Source organism: Anolis carolinensis, unplaced genomic scaffold, assembly GCF_035594765.1.
Source record: "Anolis carolinensis isolate JA03-04 unplaced genomic scaffold, rAnoCar3.1.pri scaffold_7, whole genome shotgun sequence".
Classification (NCBI taxonomy): Eukaryota; Metazoa; Chordata; class Lepidosauria; order Squamata; family Dactyloidae; genus Anolis; species Anolis carolinensis.
The window spans coordinates 7,664,856-7,689,812 of NW_026943818.1; the positions used below are offsets into that span (position 1 = coordinate 7,664,856).

Below are 24,957 nucleotides of genomic sequence, written 5' to 3' on the forward strand. Positions count from 1 at the left end.
TCCCAGCAAGAAAACTCGCTTGTCAGCTTCGAAAGGTCAGCTCTCACTCATCCGACTGGGCAGCGAAGGGCACCGTTCCTTGGTGGAGACCCATCAGCTCAGGAACAACATCAGAGACTGAGCTGACTTATCAAGGCTTTTCCGTTCCGGGCTCTCGGTTGTATCATTGGCAATGAAGTTTGAACAAAAAAGGCTAAATGAAAGCTGGACATTGAGCCCCATGGGAGGGCTTCACTCGAAAAGAACAGTGTGATGTTTTAGCAGCTCGAGTTACGGTCCTGGAGAAACTTATCTGTTGGCCAAGAAACACTTTGACTAGGAAACACTTTGACCAGGGACCACTTTGACCAGGGACCTCTTTGACCAGGGACCTCTTTGACCAGAAACCACTTTGACCAGGGACCACTTTGACCAGGGACCACTTTGACCAGGGACCACTTTGACCATGGACCACTTTGACCAGGGAACACTTGACCAGGGACCACTTTGACTAGAGACTACTCTGACCAGGAACCACTTTGACCAGGGACCACTTTGACCAGGGACCACTCTGACCAGAGACCACTTTGACCAGGGACCACTTTGACCAGGGACCACTTTGACCATGGACCACTTTGACCAGAGACCACTTTGACCAGGGACCACTTTGACCATGGACCACTTTGACCAGGGACCACTCTGAGCAGGGACCACTTTGACCATGGACCACTTTGACCATGGACCACTTTGACCATGGACCACTTTGACCATGGACCACTTTGACTAGAGACCACTCTGACCAGGGACCACTGTGACCAGGGACCACTCTGACCATGGACCACTTTGACCAGGGACCACTTTGACCATGGACCACTTTGACTAGAGACCACTCTGACCAGGGACCACTTTGACCAGGGACCACTCTGACCGGAGACCACTTTGACCAGGGACCACTTTGACCATGGACCACTTTGACCAGAGACCACTTTGACCAGGGACCACTTTGACCAGGGACCACTTTGACCATGGACCACTTTGACCAGGGACCACTCTGAGCAGGGACCACTTTGACCATGGACCACTTTGACCATGGACCACTTTGACCAGGGACCACTTTGACCATGGACCACTTTGACTAGAGACCACTCTGACCAGGGACCACTGTGACCAGGGACCACTCTGACCAGAGACCACTTTGACTAGAGACCACTTTGACCATGGACCACTTTGACCAGGGACCACTTTGACCATGGACCACTTTGACCAAGGACCACTTTGACTAGAGATCACTTTGACCAGGGACCACTTTGATCAGGGACCACTTTGACTAGAGACCACCCTGACCAGGGACCACTTTGACCAGGGACCACTTTGACCAGGGACCACTCTGACCAGAGACCACTTTGACCATGGACCACTTTGACCATGGACCACTTTGACCAGGGAACACTTGACCAAGGACCACTTTGACTAGAGACCACTTTGACCAGGGACCACTTTGATCAGGGACCGCTCTCAGCAGGGACCACTTTGACCGGGGACCACTTTGACGAGAGACTGCTCTGACTAGGGACCACTCTGACCAGGGACCACTTTGACCAGGCTTCATGCAATACCTCCATAACTATGTAAAAATAAGTCCGTACCTGGAGGGGTAATACAACCAAGGCAACGCAGATCATGATCACAACCAACAGCTGGGAGGGCCATATTTTGGGGGTGACGTCGCCGTAGCCGACCGTCGAGAAAGTGACAATGCAGAAATAAAAGGACTTGAAGAGCGAGAGGTTTTCACCGGCTCTCTCTAAGTGCTGGATGCCACAGGTTCTGGAGGAACAAGTCAGAGATACAGTTACTCACCATGAAAATTGACAGGATTTTCCCTAGAAACAAATGAGAAATGGAATCCTGGCCATCTTCCAAATCTGATATACAGAATTATTTTAATTTTTTTTTATTCCAGTTTCTCCCAACACATACATTCTGAATTCCAGTCTCCGTCTTATACACTAATTCACAGAGAATGGGAATTAAATGAGATGAACTTAAACTCGTAATACAACAAAGCAAGGATAATATGATCAGCATCACTGAAACCTGGTGGGATGAGTCTCGTTGTTGGAATGTAACTGAGGAATACAATCTATTTATGAGAAAGAGACCAAACAAGAAGAGGATGTTTGGATTCCAGTGTTCGTTCCTTAGCAACAGGGGAAAAGTCAATTTCTCTTGGGAATTGGCCTTCAGATGATGGGGAGTTTTCTTGTGATATCAGATTAGGTCTTCTGGACAGAGGGAGTGAAGGATAGATTAACTGGGCATTCAGAAGGACTCCGTGAGAAGTCCTTGAAACCCAGGTGTGTGAGGCATGATATCATGGTTTCTTGGTCGCGCTTGGGCTTGAATTAAGTGATGTTTACTTGGTGTTGCTCAGAGCAGACAACGTTGGCAAAAGGTTCAGGTTCCTGTCTTAGCTCTCAAGCTCATGATTCAAGTCTTCTATGATTGCCTATGTTCTTGAAAGAGTTTTGCCTTGGGAAAGGTTCCTGTATAACAAAGCTATACAGTATTTTTTTCACAGTGTGAGCTCTTTGAACCTAACCCAACAATAGCACTAGCAGATCCATCAGCAAACATGTGGCGATGTTAAGAGTCTGCTTGAATGGCTCTTGGATAAGTCCAGGTCTTTTTCAATGGGTAAGCAGAGTCTCATGAAGGCCACCGCAGAAAGCATTCACAGGACTCAAGAGTGTCGGCTCTGAAAGCAGGCGGTGATTCATTCCCACTTTCCGTCGTTGGTGGCAACTGAAGTCAATGCCACCAGGAAACATCAGAATCCATTTCTATACAACTTGGACTCAAGGCCGAGGACACAGGGCATGCAGAAAGGGACGGGAAGCTAATGTAAGAGGAGAAGGGGAGATAGGGCTGCCTATGGATTGGGAGAAGGAGAGGGGAATTTAATGCCACAGAGAGAGCTGCTTTTTGTACTCTATTCTACATGCTGTACCAGATCCTAAAAAGCACAAAAATAATAACTGTCTGATATCCTAGACTGGCTACTTGGTTTTCCATACTTAACTAAGTGTCATCTCCCAGCAATTGTGAACCCCACCGTTCTGCTTTATTGGAGGTCCTTAGCAACAGGGGGAAAGTCAATTTCTCTTGGGAATTAGCCTTCAGATGATGGGGAGTTTTCTTGTGATATCAGATCCCTGGACAGAGGGAGTGAAGGATAGGGTTAGGGTTTGTTGATCAGGATTCTTAAAAACATATGATGAAAGAAAGGAAGCCAAGGGATAGATGCGAAGAAAGGTTTTCCCCTCCAGTTCTTAGGGACAAGAGACCCAATGTAAAAGACAAATAAGACCCCAGAGGTCATCTAGTCCAACCCTTCCAGTTGATGAATTCTGGAGGAATTCTATAATGGCCCCATAACTCTGAAATTCCCAACCACGGTATGGCTTCAAAGACGCAATTAATTCAGGTCTCTTTCAGTCAAGATAATACGTTGAATTTGAACTTGGCAAAGTTCTTTTCTAGGGGAATAGAAGTCCCTGAAATCCACTTGGGTGACACAGACAGTGGGTTGTGGTGGCAGGATTAATACATATCTTTTATACAACGACTTTTTAATATGTGTGATTATAGAATTTTTACGTTTGTGTGTTTTGACTGTGTTGTGAGCCGCCTCAAGTCACGAAGAGAGGCAGTTGAGCTTCTGATTAATTCCTTTGTTTGCTGTGTGAGATAGAAAAGAATAGGAAAGGGTTATGGGAGAGGCAGGGGGCGGGGTCATGCAAATTCCATGCAAATTGAGAGAGTCAGAAACACTGGGATGCCTGTGGTGGAGGAAAAACAGAAAATCTAGGATGAAATTGTCCCCTTTATTATGGGTGGTGGGCAGTATGGTGTTTGTGGAGGACATTGGCAGGGCTCTTGGACATGTTCACGGCGCTCGCCATAACCTGTAATATCATTGGATGGAGGGTCATTGGTGTCTCCTGAGTAGTGGGAGCTACAGCTATTTGTGGACGTGGGAGGACACCCTAACCACACACATATATACATATTTTCATTTTTATTATGTTTATAGGTAAATTAGAGAACACACAACATTTCATAAGAAACATTCATAACCTCCTAGATTCAACAACTCCCTGGAATGGATCCTCCGTTCTCTTAAAATATGAAGATCAACTGAGTGAGAGCTTACCCAGTGAACAGGAGACAGAGTAAAGTGCAGATCAAGATGAGCACCTGGTTGAACATCGCAGACTGGGTTCTCTGTATTGCCCGGTGTAGGTCATTCTGGAGAGGACAGAGATAAAAAAATATGCAAAAGGTGTACAATTCACAATGCAAATGTCCAAAAAAAAAATAGATTGAAAATAGGGCGGAAGAACGTTGGACGTGGAACAACACAACACCAGGTGCGTTTGGTAACTTGATGAATTTGTAAATATGGGGCTCCAATGCAATTGATTTGTATTTACAAGGGTGCCTTGGGATGTTTACGTGTGCCCACCAATACTGACCATCCCAATTTGAAGCCTAGAAAAAGAAAATAAATGAAATAAAAGAGTGCTGAAAGGGATCTCCGGTGACTTACGATCATGTTCTCCAAGGCATACTTGGCCAGCCAGCAATTCAAGAAAACGGGAATAAACAGGTTCCGTAAAGGCGGCCAAAAGATCTGAAAACAACAAAGTGTAGTTATTTGCTTTATTTGGGTGCAGTCCATTTACACACACACACACACACACAAATCATGCCTGAATTAGCTATATATGACTTAACCCAGTGGTTCCCAAACTTATTTGGCTTACCGTCCCCTTTCAAAAAAAATATTACTCAGCTCTCCCTGGAAAGGGGGGCGTGGCTTAGAGGGGTGGGCGTGGCTCCTGCTCAAGAGGGCGGGGCTGAGCCTCTCCCCAGTCGAAGATGCAGGGCTGGGAGGAAGAGGTGGCCGGGGCCACAAATGGGCGGCCAGGACTGGGATGGGCAGGGTTACGAGCTCTGAGGCAGGGCTGAGCTTCTATCCCTGTCCTGTGGTGCCTGCCAGGACACAGGAGGCGGGGCTAGAGGGGGCGGAACCTTTATACCTCGCCCCCGTGTTCTAACAAGCGCCTCAGGGGAGGTATACAGAGGCTCTTGGGAAGAGGCCCCGCCCCTGCCCCTAGCCCCGCCCTTTAGTCCTAAAAGGCCTCTCAGGAGAAGTATAGAGGCTCAGCCCTGTCTCATGTTCTTGGGAAGAGGCCCCGCCCCTGCCCCTAGCCCCGCCCTTTAGTCCTAAAAGGCCTCTCAGGAGAGGTATAGAGGCTCAGCCCTGTCTCATATTCTTGGGAAGAGGCCCCGCCCCTGCCCCTAGCCCCGCCCTTTAGTCCTAAAAGGCCTCTCAGGAGAAGTATAGAGGCTCAGCCCTGTCTCATGTTCTTGGGAAGAGGCCCCGCCCCCACACCTAGCCCCGCCCTTTAGTCCTAAAAGGCCTCTCAGGAGAGGTATAGAGGCTCAGCCCTGTCTCATGTTCTTGGGAAGAGGCCCCGCCCCTGCCCCTAGCCCTGCCCTTTAGTCCTAAAAGGCCTCTCAGGAGAGGTATAGAGGCTCAGCCCTGTGTCATGTTCTTGGGAAGAGGCCCCGCCCCTGCCCCTAGCCCCGCCCTTTAGTCCTAAAAGTCCTCTCAGGAGAGGTATAGAGGCTCAGCCCTGTCTCACGCTCTTGGAATGAGGCCCCGCCCCCTTCCCTAGCTCCGCCCTCTGTGTCCCAACAAGCGCCTCAGGAGAGGTATAGATCCTCAGCCCTGTCTCAGCTCTTGGGAAGAAGAGCCCACTCCTCTAGCTCAGCCCCTGTGTCCTAATAGATGCCATCACCGCCCCCCTGGATTACTGCAGCGCCCACCAGGGGGTGGTAGCGCCCACTTTGGGAATCACTGACTTAACCTATCATATTTTGGCCATATCATGAGAAGATGCAACTCACTAATAAGCACAATAATTCCTGGTAAGGGTTAAGGCAGTAGGAAAAGAGGAAGACACATCGCATGCACAAACATATTTACATATCAACAACTGGTTACATGCACAAGCAAATATGTTTATTTGTCCTGTGTAGCCATTTATTTAATTATAAGTGCATGGACAGGTGGGTGAGAGGTGCACAAACCGTCCCACAAACTCACTGTGATAATAAAGGGCACAGTGTTGATCATTTCGAGGATGAAGGAGACGCGGAAAATCTGCTCCCAAATGTTTCCCTACAAGAAGAGAAGAGAAAGTGGACATTGTTGTTGTTGTTGTTGTGCCTCCCTCTCAAAAGTAGTCAGTTGTTTCAAGCGCGACAGTTTCCAGATCGGCATGGACTACAGCTCCCATCCGTTTCTCTTAAGTCTTGCAGGTCAATGCCTACTTTCCCAATTTCCAGACCTTCTCCTCACCTTGTAGCTGAGATAGATCAGAAGCATGGTCTCCAGGAAGCTAATAATGGCTACGCTGACCTGGAAGGAGAGAGAAATGGAGGAAGGCATATAATGTCCGCGGGAATCATGAACGGAGGATTTGGCAAAGTTCAACCCCCGCACTGGTTAACTTGGTACTCTCTCCTGGTTGCTTTTATTCTTTACTTACTTGTATTGCCCATAATGGCTTGTTCCGGTCGACCCATATGATTGGATCCCTGTAGAAAAGACATGAGCATGAAAAGGAACTTTTCAAAGGCAAAACTGTTACAGGAACGATGGCACACCTGAGAGCTAAGCATGAACTTGGTAGTAACACAATGTTGTCTGCTCTGAAGAGACGAGGAAAATATCACTCAATTTAAGCTCAAACCTGACTATGAAGCCATGAGATCATTCCTTTGACACCTGGGTTTTAAGGAATGCTTCTCCTGAAGTCTTTCTGACCTTCTAATTACTGTATATACTCGAGTATAAGCCTAGTTTTTCAGCCCTTTTTTTAAGACTGAAAAAGCCCCCCATGGCTTATACTCGGGTGAGGGTCCTGATTGGCTTATATTTGGGTCAGCTTATACTCGAGAATATATGGTACATTTATTAATTTTCTCTATTATTATTGTTATTATTACATTTATTATTTTTGTCTATTATTACTGGTATTATTACATTTATTATTTTTCTCTATTATTATTGGTATTATTACATTTATTATTTTCTCTATTATTGTTGCTACTATTACATTTATTTTACTCTATTTTTTATTATTATTAATACATTTATTATTTCTCTCTGATCTTATTATTACATTTACTATTCTACTCTATTTATTATTACATGTATTATTTTCCTGTATTTATTATTATTATTATTACATGTATTATTTTACTCTATTATTATTAAAAGGATACATAAGCACATTTACATTGAAGAAGAGAAAAATGATTTGATCAGAGTTGGACAGTCTTCTCTTAAATTTGAGCTTTATGTAAACATTCAAAAACATTTAACTTACTGATGCCTCAATTAATGTAATTTTATTAGTATCTATTTTTATTTCTGAAATTTACCACCCTCGGCATATACTGGAGTCAATGTTTTCCCAGTTTTTTGTGGTAAAATTAGGTGCCTCGGCTTATATTCAGGTTGGTTTATACTCGAGTATATACAGTATATTATTATATTATTATATCTGCTACGGTATGTTTATTTTAAATCATGACTTGTTAATTTGTTTTTTGATGTCTTAACTGTTGATTTTATGATATAATATGATTGTATTGGGCTTGCCCCGTGTGAGCCGCTCCAAGTCGCCGTTGGGGAGATGGAGGCGGCATACAAAACTAAAATTATTATTATTATTATTATTATTATTATTATTATTATTATTATTATTATTATTAATATTATTATCATCATCATCATTACTTATCCGTTCTCACAATACATCCAATGGAATCAATGTTTAGCAGTTCTTTGTAATAAAATTAGCTGCCTCGGCTTATATTCAAGTCGGCTTATATTTGAGTATATACGGTAACATTTAAGTGATCCTCACAACCTCACATATTTACAACCTCACAACCTCACAAGCCCATAACCTCTGTGGTTGCCTGCCATAAATGTGGGCAAAATATCAGGAGAGAATGCTTCTGGAACATGGCCATACAGCCCAGAAAACTCACAGCGACCCAATGATCCATTTGTTCTCCTTTCATTCTTTCACATTGAACTCAATGGGTGAGCTTGTTTCAGCATGTTCCCATTGTAGAATCCCTCAAGGTTTGAACTGAAAATGTATGAATGCTGAAAGTTCTCATCCGAATTTTAAATAGGATGTTGTCATCTTCAGATTTGGAAGCTTTAGACTATCAGTGTTTTGATTGCGATGAGTGACAGATATGAAATATCACTTTACTATCATCCATCAAAGACTCAGCATTGTTTTATGTCGGCTTTCCGATTCAATCTAATATTGCAGTCACTTACATGCTGATTATAAAATACTGTCATGGGCCATGAAAGCAATCCGATGATGATGAAATAGGCTCAGCATTTTGGTTAGTTCTATTATATCTGGCAGCTTTATATCCTCCAAAAGCTTCAAAGCTTCCAGTTATTCAAGGTGCCGAATCCTATTTCTAAATAGGGTCAGGACCTTGGACAGTTCCTTGAAGTTCAAAGTAAAACCCAATGAACTCATTGCCCTGGTGAATTTGGAAGCCATCAACTGCCTCTGGAAAAATACAGATTAAGGCAGAAACTGGAAGGGGAGATTAAAGCATTAATAGCAAGAGGATTTGTTACAGCTTTCTCCCCAACTTCTATTTTCTTAATCCAGAGAATACTTTTTGGAAAGTGGGGACATTTAAACTTACACCTCCATCTTCATTCCACATTAAAATAACCTGAAAAGGGCCCATGTAAACAAAGTGTATTACCGTATTTTTCCGGCGTATAAGATGACTGGGCATATAAGATGACTGGGCGTATAAGACGACTGGGCGTATAAGACGACCGGGCGCATAAGACGACCCCCAACATTTCCAGTTAAAATATAGTTTGGGACATACCCGCCTTATAAGACTACCCCTCTTCCAACGCACATCAAATAAAAAGATTACAGCAGTAGCACAAACACCAAAAGTGAAATAACTTCTTACCAATTGATTTCTGACGATGACTGGTTGAAGGTTGAATAGTTGTGTTTTTCACATTCCCAACTGAGGGGTAGAGGGGGAAAAAGAGAAATATAATATCATTCAGTTTGTACAAAACTATAATAAGAAATCAATGCTGGAGACAGTCCGCTGTCTCCTGATCAATATGGCCAAGTAGCAAAGAAACCGTGTCCGAAAAACTGCAATAATTTCCATAATAAGAATGTATAAAGCTGCTTAATCGAGCATTTCATCTCACCATTGAATTAGCTAAACTTATTACAAGACAGTTGTTTTCAACACATCGACATGTTACTATCTAGTTCAATTGCAATCATCAGAGCAAATTAGTGTACTTACTAGGCATGTCCAATCAATGAAAAAAATGTTTCAATTCTCGTTTCTAAAATATTTCCGAAAAATTGTAATGATTCTAAATGTTTCTAAAATGGCGGACGCACATGCGCAATCGCCAAAAATAGGAACTGGGGGGGGGCTTTTACAGGGCTCTCCCACCCTCATTTCTTGAGCTATCCTCATCAAATTTGGTACAGTGGGAGAACACAGTCAACACTCTTAGCTCAACAAATTTCAGAACGTTTCCTGTCTGCTATGATTTTTGGTGAATTTTCATAACTTTTTATAATACACTGGACCAGTGAACACACCAAGCAATGCCCTGGCAAGGAGTGCAAAGATACTTTGAAAACTATAAATTCCCTTGCTATATTTGTAAGCAAGAACTCTGGAAATCAATGGTGTTTCTGGCTATGTGATCCCACAAGCCTGAAAGGCAATGCCTTCTTAATGAAATAGACTACTGATTCTGCAAAGGTATGCTATGATCCGGCAAGAACTATTCTTAACGAAATTGAAAGCTAGATAATTTATTTAATAATATGGAAAAAAATTAACGAAACATTAAGAGACAATTAAAGAATGGGCCAATGATGGTTCAAATTACATTGCCGGTTGCGCTGTGAGACAACGTCTCGGAATGTGTTTCAAAAAGCGAGAACAATCCGATATAAATCCGATATAAGATTCAGAACGATTTTTTGGACATGCCTAGTACTTACGCTCATTATTGTATTATTTTTTGTTGTTGTATGGTTTTAAGTTGTTGTATGGTTCCCTTGCTATGTTAGAAACCGCCCTGAGTCTCTTGAGGAGATAGAGCAGTATATTAATAATATTAATATTATTATTATTAATTGGGGGAGAATTGAAAGAGAAAATGGCACACTAACAAAATGCAAAGGCAGCTGGAGCAGTGATTCCATTCCTGGTTTTTGCTAACTATATGGGAGCTAAGGAGGCCTCGATGGTGCAGTGGGTTAAACCCTAGTGCCGGCAAGACTGCTGACTTGAAGGTTGGGTTCTGACCTGAAGGTTGCCAGTTCAAATCCAACCCAGGGAGAGCACATATGAGCTCCCTCTATCAGCTCCAGCTGGGGATGTGAGAGAAGCCTCCCACAAGGATAGTAAAAACATCAAAACATACGGGCAATGTCCCCCAAGCAACGTCCTTGCAGACGGCCAATTCTCTCACACCAAAAGTGACTTGCAGTTTCTCAAGTCGCTCCTGACACAAAAAAACCCCCAAGTAAATGTCAATTTAAACCCAAGCCCGACCAAGAACCCATGAGATCATGCCTCATACACCTGAACACAATTATGATTTCATTTATTATTTTACTCTATTATTATTGTTATTATTACATTTATTTTACTCTATTATTAATAATAATACATTTATTATTTCACTCTGATCTTCTTATTATATTCATTATTTTACTCGATTCTTGTTAAATGGATACGTAAGCACATTGACATGGAAGAAAATGAGAATAATGATTTAATCAGAGTTGGATCATGTAAACATTCAAAAACATTTAACCCACTGATGCCCCAATTAATGTAATTTTATTGGTATCTATTTTTATTTCTGAAATTTACCACCCTCGGCTTATACTGGAGTCAATGTTTTCCCAGTGTTTTGTGGTAAAATTAGGTGCCTTGGTTTATATTCGGGTCGGCTTATACTCAAGTATATACGGTATTCAGTTTTATCATATTTATTTACTGTATTGTTGTAAGTGTCTTATTTTAACTTACTACACTGAGTGTAATCAAGCCTTGTCATTTGGTTTGGTGTTGTGATATGGCCTAATAAAATGTATTTTATTCTACTTTGCAAAGATGTCATTGTAGAGATGGCACAGAAGACCTTTTGGTTTACATCTTAATGATAAAGGTACCTAAGCAATTTCTTAAAGTAACTGAAGCAGTCTACAAGGAGAAGCCAGTCGATCTGTCTCTATCTACGAGGTTTATCCAGAAAGTAGATTACGTTTTGGAATTCAAAATGAACAAAGTATAGGAGAAAACATTTACCATATGCACTTTGAAAGCCACACTCAAATACCACTTCTCAACATAGTCGCCATTCAAATCTAGGCATTTCTCATAGCGAGGAATGAGCTTGGCAACTCCTTCCTCACAAAACTTTGCCACTTGGGTCCTCAACGCAGCATTTTGATGTCAGGATGCAAAAAAGATCAGCATTCTCCAAGCTGCCCTTTTTCACACCTGCCCAGAACAAGCCGGATAAAGAAGACAATTTGGTTGGGAAGGCTGATTTATGACTTGATCTGGTCTTCAAACGTGGGAAAGGACAATGGAAAGGGAGGTGTGAATGGAGAAGAAGAGACGTGCAGTAGAAGCTTTGCGGTCATCTTGGCAAGGTGGATTCAATCAAGTTTTTCATAGCTCCAAGCTGTGTGAGCCTATCTTTGTGTCCTACACCTTCCAGGAACTGACATTTGGCGACGATGCGCAGCTGCGGGCAGGGGAGACTGGCTGGTTGAGGACGCAAGTGGCAGAGTTTGGTGGGGAAGGAGTTGCCAAGCTCATTCCTCGCTATGAGAAGTGCCTAGATTTGAATGGCAACTATGTTGAGAAGTGGTATTTGGGTGTGGCTTTCAACTGCATATGGTAAATGTTTTCTCCTATACTTTGTTCATTTTTAATTCCAAAATGTAATCTACTTTCTGGATAACCCTCGTATCTATCTATCTATATTGGATCATGCCTAGTATGCTATGATACAAAGAGAAATGTGACAACTTCCAGAATGGCTTTGCCGAAGCATGAAAGCAACTCTCACCATCCTATCCGTTCTGGGTCATCAAGGAGAACACGAACAATGTAAAGCAGGCAGGTCAGGAGCTTCAGGGAGAAGTTGAAGAGACGTATCCTCAGACCTGTACCAAAATAATAATAATAATATTGAGATGTTCAGTTAAACCAAAACCAACCATGGCATTAAAAACCGTATGTGTTTGGACAGCAAAATTGAGACTAGAGCGTCAACATGGTTCACCATCACCAGATAAAAGGCAGCCGGACCATAGAATTATACTATGTAACATTATGATTTTGTTCCTGGGTTATAAATATCATTTCCTAATCATAAAAACATGTAAAAAGTGTATTAAACTGTTCACGGTTCCTGCCGTTAATATTGGCATTGTTTTTAGTATTAAGAGCTGTGTTGAGTCTTGTTTAAGGAAGACTCCAATGGAAGATGGTCCAATGAATATTCTGCCAAGGCAAGAACAATATGTAAAAATGAAAATTGATATTGAAGTAAATAATATTGAATATGAAACAACAAAAGAGCTTCGGTTTCCCTAAATATTCAAAAGGTTCCATCCCAATCTGCAAATTTTAGGAATAAAAATTCTCTTCAAAGGAGATATAATCTAGTCCATATGAAAATTGGAAAGTACACACAGCAATTTGGTCAATGCAAGTTCTGGAACATTAGTAGCCAGCAGATGGCAATATTGTGTTATTCCTCGGAAGTCACAACTCGCGGTCTCGGCCACTGCGAACGGAAAGACTTCAAGTCTGAATACGGTTTAATTAGCAAGTGCCACACCGATTGTTCAAATTCATAAGCAGAAACATGCGAAAACAGATGATTCACACGGCACATTAAGTGCTGTATTATTTCCATCGGCTGCCGCAAAAACAACAACATGAATCAAGCAGATTGGCACCACCAACCTGGGGTTGGAACCACAACAAAAAATGACCTTTTGCTGTTCCATTTTTCAAAAACTGTTACGACAACAATTCTTTTGTTTGTTTGCTTAAAATAAATACCAGCAAAATTTAAACACTTTAGAATTTCTAATTGTCATGGTGGCGCAGCGGATTAAACCATTAACCTGCTGAAATTGCCAACCGAAAGGTTGGAAGTTCATATCCGGGGAGCAGAGTGAGCTCCTGCTGTTAGCCCCAGCTTGTGCCAAACATGCAAAGAGGCAATGAAATTTTGGTCTTGTGAAACAATATGAGTTGGGCACAAAGTAAGGAAAAGAGGGGGGAAAGGTAGAACAATACAGTAGAGTCTCACTTATCCAACATAAACGGGCCGGCAGAATGTTGGATAAGCGAATATGTTGGATAATAAGGAGAGATTAAGGAGAAGCCTATTAAACATCAAAATAGGTTACGATTTTACAAATTAAGCACCAAAACATCATGTTATACAACAAATTTGACAGAAAAAGTAGTTCAATATGCAGTAATGCTACGTAGTAATTACTGTATTTATGAATTTAGCACCAAAATATCACAATGTATTGAAAGCATTGACTACAAAAATGCCTTGGATAATCCAGAACCTTGGATAAGCGAATCTTGGATAAGTGAGATTCTATTGTATATTGAAAACATTGACTACAAAAATGCATTGGATAATCCAGAATCTTGGATAAGTGAATGTTGGATAAGCGAGACTCTACTGTACTAATAAAAAATAACAATAAAAAATAAAACATGTATAAGTAGATAAAAAGTGTGTAGTAGAGAGATATGTTGTAAAGTTGTTATGGAAAAGTTAAAAATATGCTTGAAGATGTTCTCAATGTTTTTTAACCGTCGGATTGTATACAATAGGATATGTCTAAGATATTGTAAAATGAGGAAAGAATGTATACTTATACATGTTGATTGATACATTAATAATTTAAATAATAATAATAATAATAATAATAATAATAATAATAATACAGTAGAGTCTCATTTATCCAAGTTTCTGGATTATCCAAGCCATTTAGGTAGTCAATGTTTTCAATACATCGTGATATTTTGGTGCTAAATTCGTAAATACAGTAATAACTACATAGCATTACTGTGTATTGAACTACTTTTTCTGTCAAATTTGTCGTATAACATGATGTTTTGGTGCTTAATTTTTAAAATCATAACCTAATTTGATGTTTAATAGGCTTTTCCTTAATCTCTCCTTATTATCCAAGATATTCGCTTATCCAAGCTTCTGCCGGCCCGTTTAGCTTGGATAAGTGAGACTCTACTGTAATAAATAAAACACGTATAAGTAGATAAAGGGCTGTAGTAGAGAGATATGTAATAAAGTTGTCATGGAAAAGTTAAAAACTGATAAGAAATATGCTTAAAGATGTTCTTGATTTTTCTTACTGTCAGATTGTATACAATAGGATATGACTATGATATTGTAAAATGAGGAAATAATGTATACTTATACATGTTGATTGATAAATTAATAATTTAAATAATAATAATAATAATAATAATAATAATAATAATAATAATAATAAAAACATGTATAAGTAGATAAAAGGTTGTTGTGGAGAGAGATGTAGTAAAGTTGTCATGGAAAAGTTAAAAACCAGTAAGAAATATGCTTAAAGATGTTCTTGATGTTTTTTTAACTGTCGGATTGTATACAATACGATATGCCTAAGATATTGTAAAATGAGGAAATAATGTATACTTACTTATACATTTTGATTGATAAATTAATTAAAATTATATATAAAAAACCATGAAAATGTGAGTAGATCAATAGGTAGATCAATAGGTCCCGCTCTGGCGGGAAGGTAATGGCGTTCCGTGCAGTCATGCAGTCACATGATCATGGAGGTGTCTACGGACAACACCGGCTCTTCGGTTAAGAAATGGAGATGAGCACCAACCCCCAGAGTGTGAGTAGAGGAATAGGTACTGCCCCGGCGGGAAGGTAATGGCGCTCCATGCAGTCATGCCGGCCACATGACCGTGGAGATGTCTACGGACAACACCGGCTCTTCGGCTTAGAAATGGAGATGAGCACCAACCCCCAGAGTGTGAGTAGAGGAATAGGTACTGCCCCGGCGGGAAGGTAATGGCGCTCCATGCAGTCATGCCAACCACATGACCGTGGAGGTGTCTACGGACAACGCCGGCTCTTTGGCTTGGAAATGGAGATGAGCACCAACCCCCAGAGTGTGAGTAGAGGAATAGGTACTGCCCCAGTGGGAAGGTAATGGCGCTCCATGCAGTCATGCCGGCCACATGACCGTGGAGGTGTCTACGGACAACACCGGCTCTTCGGCTTAGAAATGGAGATGAGCACCAACCCCCAGAGTGTGAGTAGAGGAATAGGTACTGCCCCGGCGGGAAGGTAATGGCGCTCCATGCAATCATGCCAACCACATGACCGTGGAGGTGTCTACGGACAACGCCGGCTCTTTGGCTTGGAAATGGAGATGAGCACCAACCCCCAAAGTGTGAGTAGAGGAATAGGTACTGCTCCGGCGGGAAGGTAATGGCGCTCCATGCAGTCATGCCAACCACATGACCGTGGAGGTGTCTACGGACAACGCCGGCTCTTTGGCTTGGAAATGGAGATGAGCACCAACCCCCAAAGTGTGAGTAGAGGAATAGGTACTGCTCCGGCGGGAAGGTAATGGCGCTCCATGCAGTCATGCCAATGGCCACATGACCATGGAGGTGTCTACGGACAATGCCGGCTCTTTGGCTTGGAAATTGAGATGAGCACCAACCCACAGAGTCGAACTCAACTAGACTTAATGTCAAGAGAAAACTTTTACCTTTACCTAACTGTCATGGCTTGGGCTCCATCTACACTGTAGAATGAATGAACCCACTTAAATGCTATGGAATCACGAGAGTTGCGATTTTTACAAGATCTATTTCCTCCTCTGTCAAAGAGTTCTGTTGCCTCTCCAAACTTCAACTCGTAGATCCAAGGCACAACTGAAGGTGCATCTACACTGGAGACTTAATACAGTTTGACACTGGAGAGGAACCCCACTAGAGAAAATGTATATGTGTGAAAGAGAAAGGGAGAAGTATGTCAGCACAAACACCTACTTGATCTTTGGTTTTTGATGAAGAACAGCTTCAGGCGCTCCTTGAACGTGTTTTCGTTGACGTAAAACTCCACTTGGACTCTGCCAGGAGAGAAGGAAACGAGGAAAGCATTACTCAAAACAGCCTCACAATCACATTTATTGGAGTGTGGGCTTACAATAGGGATGAGTTGCTCTCTCAGTCATATCTTTTCCCATTTCTTCCTCTCCCACGGATGAAGACAGTGTGCATTTTACGACAAGCATAATTCTAGCTTACCAGGAAGGAGGAAAAGAGCCTCCCAAAGCCATCACAATGAGTGAGAACTTGCTCCAATGCTTTCGTTTTACATTTGGCCTCCTCGAAAGATAAATCATCATTACCCTTGCTAATGGCAGCATTGAAAAAAAGGACAATTAAAACAAAGAGGCATTTCTCGTTTATGCGACACATCCAAGAAAGGGCTCATTAGTTACCATCACAGCCAGACAAGTGGGACAAATAAACACCAAAAAGATGGGTATATTTTGTGAGGCCTTCCCAGACGCAACCATTGTCACTCTTTTTATGTTGTGTAAGTTCTTCCTTTGGTCCAGCTGGACCTTTTTTGCTGATCAGTTGCATTAAACCTTGAATTTAAGTATCTGAAGCCATGTCAAATATAGGATGGTGCAAGTTCATTTTCTGGTTTCCGGAAACCAGAATACAAACCAATGGATCTGAATTACAAGACGAGAAGTTTCACGTAAACATTAGGAATAACTTCTTTACCACGAAAGCTAATCAGCATTGGAATACATTTCCTGCTGGAAGATTCCCCTTCTTTGTTGATCTCCAAACAGAAAATGGATGGGCATCTTTAGCTGTGGTTGCAGGTGGTTGGACTAGATGGCCCTTGGCATAATTTCTAACCCTAAAATCTCCAAAAAGACGTCTTGGATAAATATATTGAAAAACAAGACCTTCCAAGGCAATGGGGAGCACAGAAAGAAGTTTGGAGAAGCAAAAACAAATAATCAGAGATAAAAATGGGAATGGCACCAGGCTCGGATGGACTGACAAGGCCACTTGTCAGTCCATCCGGGCCTGGTGCCATTCCCATTTTCAACTCTACAAGATCAACTACAGTAGAGTCTCACTTATCCAAGCCTTGCTTATCCAAGCTTCTGGATAATCCAAGCCATTTTTGTAGTCAATGTTTTCAATATATCATGATATTTTGGTGCTAAATTCGTAAATACAGTAATTACTACGTAGCATTACTGCATATTGAATTACTTTTTCTGTCAAATTTATTGTACAACATGATGTTTTGGTGCTTAATTTGTAAAATCATAACCTAATTTGATGTTTAATAGGCTTTTCCTTAATCCCTCCTTATTATCCAAGATATTAGCTTATCCAAGCTTCTGCCAGCCCATTTAGCTTGGATAAGTGCGACTCTACTGTATGTGTATCTTTACATTATTTTATCGCGTCAGAAGCGACTAGAGATAATACTGCAAGTCGCTTCTACAGAGATGTTGCCCAGGGGATGCCCGGATGTGCTCCTGTCTGTCAGCCCCAGCTTCCTATGCGAGGACATGAGAGAAGCCACCCACAGGATGGTTTCTCTCATGTCCTCGCATAGGAAGCTGGGGCTGACAGATGGGAGCTCACCCCATCTCGCGGATTTGAACCGCTGACCTTCAGATCTTCAGGCCAGCAGTTCAACTGGCATGAGGGTTTAACTCATTCCTTATTCCAGATTTTTGGCGACAAGCAAATATAACTTTAATTCCCAAAGAAAGCCAAGATGTGGATTATACGAATACATTATTTTAACTGAAATCAATACTTTCCAGTGTTGCTAGAACACAAGCTTGTTCGTCCTCAGCTATTTTGCTGATCATCAACCCTTTTAGTGGTGGCTTTGGGCTGTCTCTTACTGCTGTTGTGAAAACCTAGAACATTATTATCTATGGGTTGTTGTGTGTTTTCTGGGCTGTATGACCATGTTCCAGAAGTATATGGACATGGCCATAGAGTCTGGAAAACACACAACAACCCTGTGATTCCAGCCATTAAAGCCTTTGACAACACATTATTATCTAGATTTGTTTAAATGCCTTTTTTCCCAATGAAATTCCATGTAACCAAGTAATTTTTCCACTGGAAATTATACGTCATTTTTCCTACCACTGGCACCACTGGTCATATCCAACAACATTGAGAGGAACCTTTGAGAGATCTTTGGAGCAAACCGTCCTGAATCATTCCCTTGTATCCCTATGGCAATCACTCTCCTCCTCCTCCTTAACTTTATTTATATCCCGCATTTCTCTCTCTCTCTCTCCTTTCTCCCCAGAGGAACACAGCAGCAGGCTAACATTTCTACACTTATTGATTAACAGATTTCTGTTTCTGACAGTCCACGAGAATAAAACACTGCTGTTCCCGAGTGACATTCTTGCATTAATAACCGAGGACCAAAATGACGGCATCTCTTCAAGTTCTCAATGGATAATTGGCTGATGGTTGCTGCCTCAGAGCACTATGGAAACAGAAGACTAAATATTGAGTCTCACATTTCTGCTAGGTTTCCTAGTTTCCCCCTAAAGAATGGACCAGCATCATGATTGTTCTGTCACGTTCTGGGCCTGTAACTATAGTCTTTGTATAGGACGTATACTTTATGCCCAGCGGGAAGCCAGGGCGCCTCGAAAGAGAGGTTGTTGAGGATTTCCCTGAAAAGGATGGCATTTTGAGTCTTTAATGAAATAACAAAGTCTTTATTGATGAACAAATAATAAATCTTCAAGGAGTCAAATAACACTTCAAAGTTTCCTTAATAAACTGTTGGCCCTTTCAGTCTTGTCCCCAGAGAGCAGGCAATTGGCTTTGGATAACTGTGAAAACCCTCTTATAACCTCTCCCAGGCTGTCTATCAAAATGGGCCTAGCTGATGTGGGACTCACTACCGATTCCAAATGCGTCTGGGTATCGAGTGGACCTACCAACCAAGGCTTGCAGATGTTTCAGCTGGGGTTCCATGGATCTGTGATGCTGTTCTCTCTTTGAGTCTTTAGAAACTTAGGGCTGTTTCCCTCAGGGGCTGTGAGGCTGAGAGGCTGTAAGCTCTCAGCCAGAGCTTTTAGGACCTTTCCCCTGGAATTTCTGTTTCTGATTTCTCGGATGTTCTATATCCCTGGATGTGCATGAGATATGAAGCTTTTCTAGGGGACGAGCTGGTCTACGTCCTATAGCTGAGCTTCCTAAGTGAGACTGACTTAAAAATGGCTCCTCCCCTCCCAGAGCCCTGAACAAGGGGTGGAACCAAACTTAATGATGATTGACAGGCGGCCTGTCCTATGATTGCAAACATTAGCAGCAAGAAAATAAAGTCGGAGCTTTTGGTAGAGCTGTACCAGCACAATGATTAATATACAGGATGCTGAAACTTATGGCTTCGTAACTAATCTCTGTTGGATCGGGCTTGCCCCCTTGTAAGTTGTCCCGAGTCCCTTTGGGGAGATGGAGGCGAGATATAAAAATAAAATTGTATATTATATTATATTATTATTAGGATTCTTATTGAGATTTATTGTGACATTGCAACAACCCACAATGTGCTTCCTTCAAACCTACCTTTGAAACCACCAAGACCCAGAATAAAAGGTTTTCCAAGGTGCGGGAGAGTAGGATCCTGAAACATGATGATGCATGTTGCCATATGTGGAGCACTTGTATACATGACAACCACAATCTGTCACTGCTATAAAGTTATCTTCCATACTATAAGGCATATACATCATATTCTAACCTCAGCTCTGACCCTAACCTTGAATGCATTAGGATCCGTATTGGGTTCGGAAAATACCACCAAGTATCTCTTCCATTAAAGGTCAATCCAAATAAGCTAGTTCACGTTTCATGGTCCAGAAGGCAGAGTTCCTTCAAAACAATGCTCTTAAGATGGTTTGAAAGGATACCCAAAATACGTAACAAAACATCAACATGTTTACAAAAGATGTTGAGAATCTTAAGGTCACTTAAAGTTGGGAACAACTTGAAATCACACAACAATAAAGTCCACTTATACACTCAGGTGCTTCCTTCAGATTAATGTCAAACGCTCGCAGGCAAGAACCAGTTAAAACCACTGGAAAGATTGGTGAATTGAATGGACGAAAAGGAAGAGGGGAAAGAGGGAAGAATGGATAGTAATAAACTGTTTTCTTATACTCTAGACCAGTGATTCCCAAAGTGAGCTAGGGAAGGGGGCGGGGCCTCCTTCCAAGAGCGAGACAGGGCTGAGCCTCTATACCTCTCCTGAGAGCCTTTTAGGACTAAAGGGCGGGGCTAGGGGTGGGGGCGGGGCCTCTTCCCAAGAGCGCAAGACAGGGCTGAGCCTCTGTTTACCTCCCCTGAGGCACTTGTTAGAACACGGGGGTGGGGCATAGAGGTCCAGCCCTGTCAGGCACTTGGGAAGAGGCCCCGCCCCCTCCTCTAGCCCCGCCCCCTGTGTCCTGGCAGGTGCTGCTGGACAGGGATAGAAGCTCAGCCCTGCCTCAGAGCTCGTAACTCCGCCCATCCAGTCCTGGCTGCCCACTTGTGGCCCCGCCCACCTCTCCCTCGCAGCCCTGCATCTTGGACTAGGGGACAGGCTCAGCCCCGCCCTCTTGAGCAGGAGCCACACCCACCGCTCTAAGCCACGCCCCCTTTCCAGGGGGCTCTGAGTCATATTTTTTCTGGAAAGGGGGCGGCAGACCAAATAAGTTTAGGAACCACTGCTCTAGACTGTTGTGTGGTGCAGTGGTCATAAGGGTTTCCAGGCCTGGGGTGCAACAAATGTGTCCGACACGTTTCATCCTGACAGCCATAAAAATGACAGAAAGACGAGCCTCATAAGTTCCAAATCTTACCGAAACAAAAACTCGGGGTTGCGAATTACGAATCCAAATCTCTCCCCTACTGAATTTTCCCCAAAACAGAACGCATTTCTGCCGTTTTGCACATCCCTAATTTATGGACTCTTCACTCAAGTTCCATAAAGATGTCTCTTGCTCCAGAACAACAACCCACAGTATCTTCCAAAGAATGGTTTCAGTTGACTACACCATGAAGAACATTGCCTTTGTTCTCTTCCATATATGCGAAAAACTTATCAATCCGTCTGGAGACGCAACAAAGAAATGAGTTCATTGAAACGGAGCATCAATGCCGCCATGCAAGGTGAAGCTAACTTACTGTGAGAGGGAAGAATCCATGCTGAAATCTTCTGTGTGTGGCCTAAAGACACAGGGCATAAGGAGTTAAGAAGAGGTCAGACACACATCAACAGAACATTGAGGAGGTTCTTGGATGCCGTGGACGGGACAGGATGGAATCAAGAGTACAAATATCTATGAGTTTTGGAGGTATCAGAAGTGTCCACCTTCTTTTGTGATCCCGAGAGCTAAAGGTGCATCTACACTGGAATTAACACAGTTTGATATCACTTTAACTGCTACGGCTCGGTGCTATGGGATCATGGGAGTTGTAGTTGGAGAAGCTCTTCGACCTTCTCTGACCAAGACTGCTGGTAGGTCCCCAAAATACAACTCCTATGTTTACATAACGTTGAGCCATGGTAGTTCAAGTGGTGTCAAAGAGCATTAATTCCACAGTGTAGATCAGGCATGGGCAAATTCGGCCCTCCGGGTGTTTTGGACTCCAACTCCCACAATTCCTAACAGCCAGTAGGCTGTTAGGAATTGTGGGAGTTGAAGTCCAAAGCACCCGGAGGGCTGACGTTTGCTCATGTTGTTGTAGACACACCCTAAGTGGTGTATTTTGCTTCTTCGTGGCCTACTTCCACCAACAACAATGCCACGGTTATGTCTATATACGATGTCGTACACAAATCAGATTGCAAAATAATATGCCCCCTTCCTTTGTCTGCATCCCGGAGGAGTAGAGATGGAAAGAGTAGTCAAAAATATTCAAAAATTTGTTAAAAACACATAATTTTTTGAGTGTTGATTACTCCTGATGCAAATCCTGAACGGGTGAAAAATTTCACAATTCGGAATCGTTTCCGTGCAAAATTCAACATCAGAAAACAATTTTTCTGCGCAGAAAATTATATTTCAGTGCAGAAATTTCTGTTCCAGCACAGGAAAGTTAAAAACACACAATTTTTGAGTGGTGATTACTCTTGATGCAAATCCTGGATCAGTGAAAATTTCACAAATCAGAATCTTTTCCGCACAAAATTCACGCATCAGAAAACATTTTTTTTTGCACAGAAAATTATATTTCGGTGCAGAAATTTCCGTCCTGCACAGGAAAGTTAAAAACACAGAATTTTTTGAGTGTTGATTACTCCTGATCCAAATCCTGGACGGGTGAAAAAAATGGAATCTTTTCTGTGCAAAATTCACACGTGCCTATTTTGCACAGAAAATGACATTTTTTGCATGGAAAATTATATTTTGGTGCAGAAATTTCCATTCTGGCATAGAAAAGTTTTGTTTTAAAAAGACGAACAAGACCTTCCAGTTTGATTATGCAACATCACTATTAAAAAGCTCCCGCCTCCTGGGGATGATGGGTTGCAACTCCCAATGTATGTCCGAGAAGGATGGAAGTTGCAACCCAATTTATATAGATAATATTAAATTGAGATAAAGGCATCTTGGATCTTATATTATTGCTCTTTGAGGGGAAAAGGGAGAGAGATAGAGATAGAAAGGATAGCGAGGAGTAAGAATCCAGAGATATGGATGAAGTTGATGGTAAATGGATGTTCAAGAGAGGCATGTAACAACGGGTAATATATTCAAAACAGTATATGTATATGTACTGCATAATTGCCATCTTTCCCTTCTGTCAAGCCTATCATCAAGTTCCCTTGGTGAGAGTAAAACTGGATAAAAGTAAACAAATAAATACAAATTACCATATTTTCCGGCATATAAGACGACCCCCAACTTTTCCAGTTAAAATATAGAGTTTGGGATATGCCCACTGTATAAGACTACCCCTCCCTTCCAACGCACACCAAATAAAAAGATTATTAGAGCAGTAGTGCAAACACGCCTCTTTCACCTGCCCTATAAGACGACATGCAGTGTGTAAGATGACCCCTGACTTTTGAGAAGATTTCCCTGGGTTAAAAAGTAGTCTTATACACCAGAAAATACAGTAATAAGAATATACATGATTGAAGGCCATCCTAGAAACACCTGCTTAGCCAACATGTGTGTTTGTGGATTAGTGTATTCCACAAGAAATTGATATTACATACACTGATACAAAGAAAGGCTTCGAAGTACAGTAGAGTCTCACTTATTCAAGCTAAACAGGCCGGCAGAAGCTTGGATAAGCGAATAACTTGGATAATAAGGAGAGATTAAGGAAAAGCCTATTAAACATCAAATTAGGTTATGATTTTACAAATTAAGCACCAAAACTTCATGTTATACAACAAATTTGACAGAAAAAGTAGTTCAATACGCAGTAATGTTATGTTGTAATTACTGTATTAATGAATTTAGCCCCAAAATATCACAATATATTGAAAACATTGACTACAAAAATGGCTTGGATTATCCAGAGGCTTGGATAAGCGAGGCTTGGATTAGTGAGACTCTACTGTATCTACAAATCAGGCATAACCTATGTTTTACCATTCTCCTTTCCTCCTAGTAGGAGAAACTGGAATCCTACGAAGCAATAGACCCCTCAAGACCTATAAGTCTGGTACAGTACAACATCGTGGTGCATCTACACTGTAGAATTGTTGCAGTTTGATACCACTTCGAATGCCATGGCTCAAGGCTATGGAATCCTTGAATTTGCAGTTCGGTAGGGAAAACGGTGGCACAACGGGTTAAACCGCTGAGTTGCTGAACTTGCTGATTGAAAGGTTGGCGGTTCAAATCCGGTGAGTGGAGTGAGCTCCCGCTGTTAGCCCCAGCTAGAAATGGAGATGAGCACCAAGCCCCAGAGTCGGACATGACTAGAGTTAATGTTTACTAGGGAAGACTAAAGACCTTGTAAAACTATGCCTATGATACCATAATATAGAGCCACTAGCTGTGCCCGGCCACGCGTTGCTGTGGCATTGTCTGGTGGTGTCTGTATTTTATAGGCAGTGTGGAAGAGGCCTAAGTGAGGCCTAACTTTGCCTGTCCCCTGGGCTTGGGTTGCTAGGAGACCAAGTGGGCAGAGTTTAGCCTTCTAACTGGCAGCAATTGGATAAAAACAATTATTCCTTTCCCTCTAATTAGGACTTTATTTTTCTTTTCTTTTTGTTGTATCAACCTAGAGGCATGTATGAGGGGTTGTGCTGTCAATTTTTGAGGTTGTGCGGTGTTTAGTTTTGTTGTTTTGTTGATCGCCAGGATTCCATCATTCTTTTATATATATAGATAGATGGCAGCTCAAGTGGTGTGAAACCGCATTAATTCTACAGTGTTGACCCACCATTAGTCTCCTAAAAGAAGCTTGGATGAGACTGTATTGTTTGTTCTTGTTTACTTTACTTTCCTTCTCTGGATCACAACTCTTTCCTATCACACTTAGGAAACATTTCTCCCCATGCTTCAAAATGACTAAAAAAATCCCAAGTATTTTAGCTTTGGGCTTCTGGGGGAAACTGACAGAGGATGAAACAAGATCCACCGCTTTAATTACGGTCCTGTTTCCAGG

General features: G+C 42.0%; 1 protein-coding gene across 9 annotated transcripts in view; it reads right to left on the reverse strand.

Moving 5' to 3' along the window:
- Positions 1-24,957, reverse strand: part of kcnt1 (potassium sodium-activated channel subfamily T member 1) — a 172,078-nt gene that overhangs the window by 52,065 nt on the left and 95,056 nt on the right. For 7 of the 9 annotated variants that reach the window (XR_010000164.1, XR_010000165.1, XM_062959802.1 and 4 more), the window contains 9 exons: positions 16,303-16,382; positions 12,260-12,356; positions 9,094-9,153; positions 6,603-6,651; positions 6,413-6,472; positions 6,158-6,232; positions 4,592-4,675; positions 4,196-4,290; positions 1,626-1,806 (listed from right to left, as the gene is read on the reverse strand). Coding sequence is in view for 7 of the 9 variants with exons in the window: in XM_062959802.1 (XP_062815872.1) it covers positions 1,626-1,806; positions 4,196-4,290; positions 4,592-4,675; positions 6,158-6,232; positions 6,413-6,472; positions 6,603-6,651; positions 9,094-9,153; positions 12,260-12,356; positions 16,303-16,382 (781 nt within the window). In the remaining 2 variants the exon portion in view is untranslated. Of the gene's footprint in view, positions 1-1,625; positions 1,807-4,195; positions 4,291-4,591; positions 4,676-6,157; positions 6,233-6,412; positions 6,473-6,602; positions 6,652-9,093; positions 9,154-12,259; positions 12,357-16,302; positions 16,383-21,510; positions 21,553-24,957 lie in introns of all 9 variants that reach the window. The other 2 variants (XM_062959806.1, XM_062959804.1) reach the window with 1 other exon arrangement.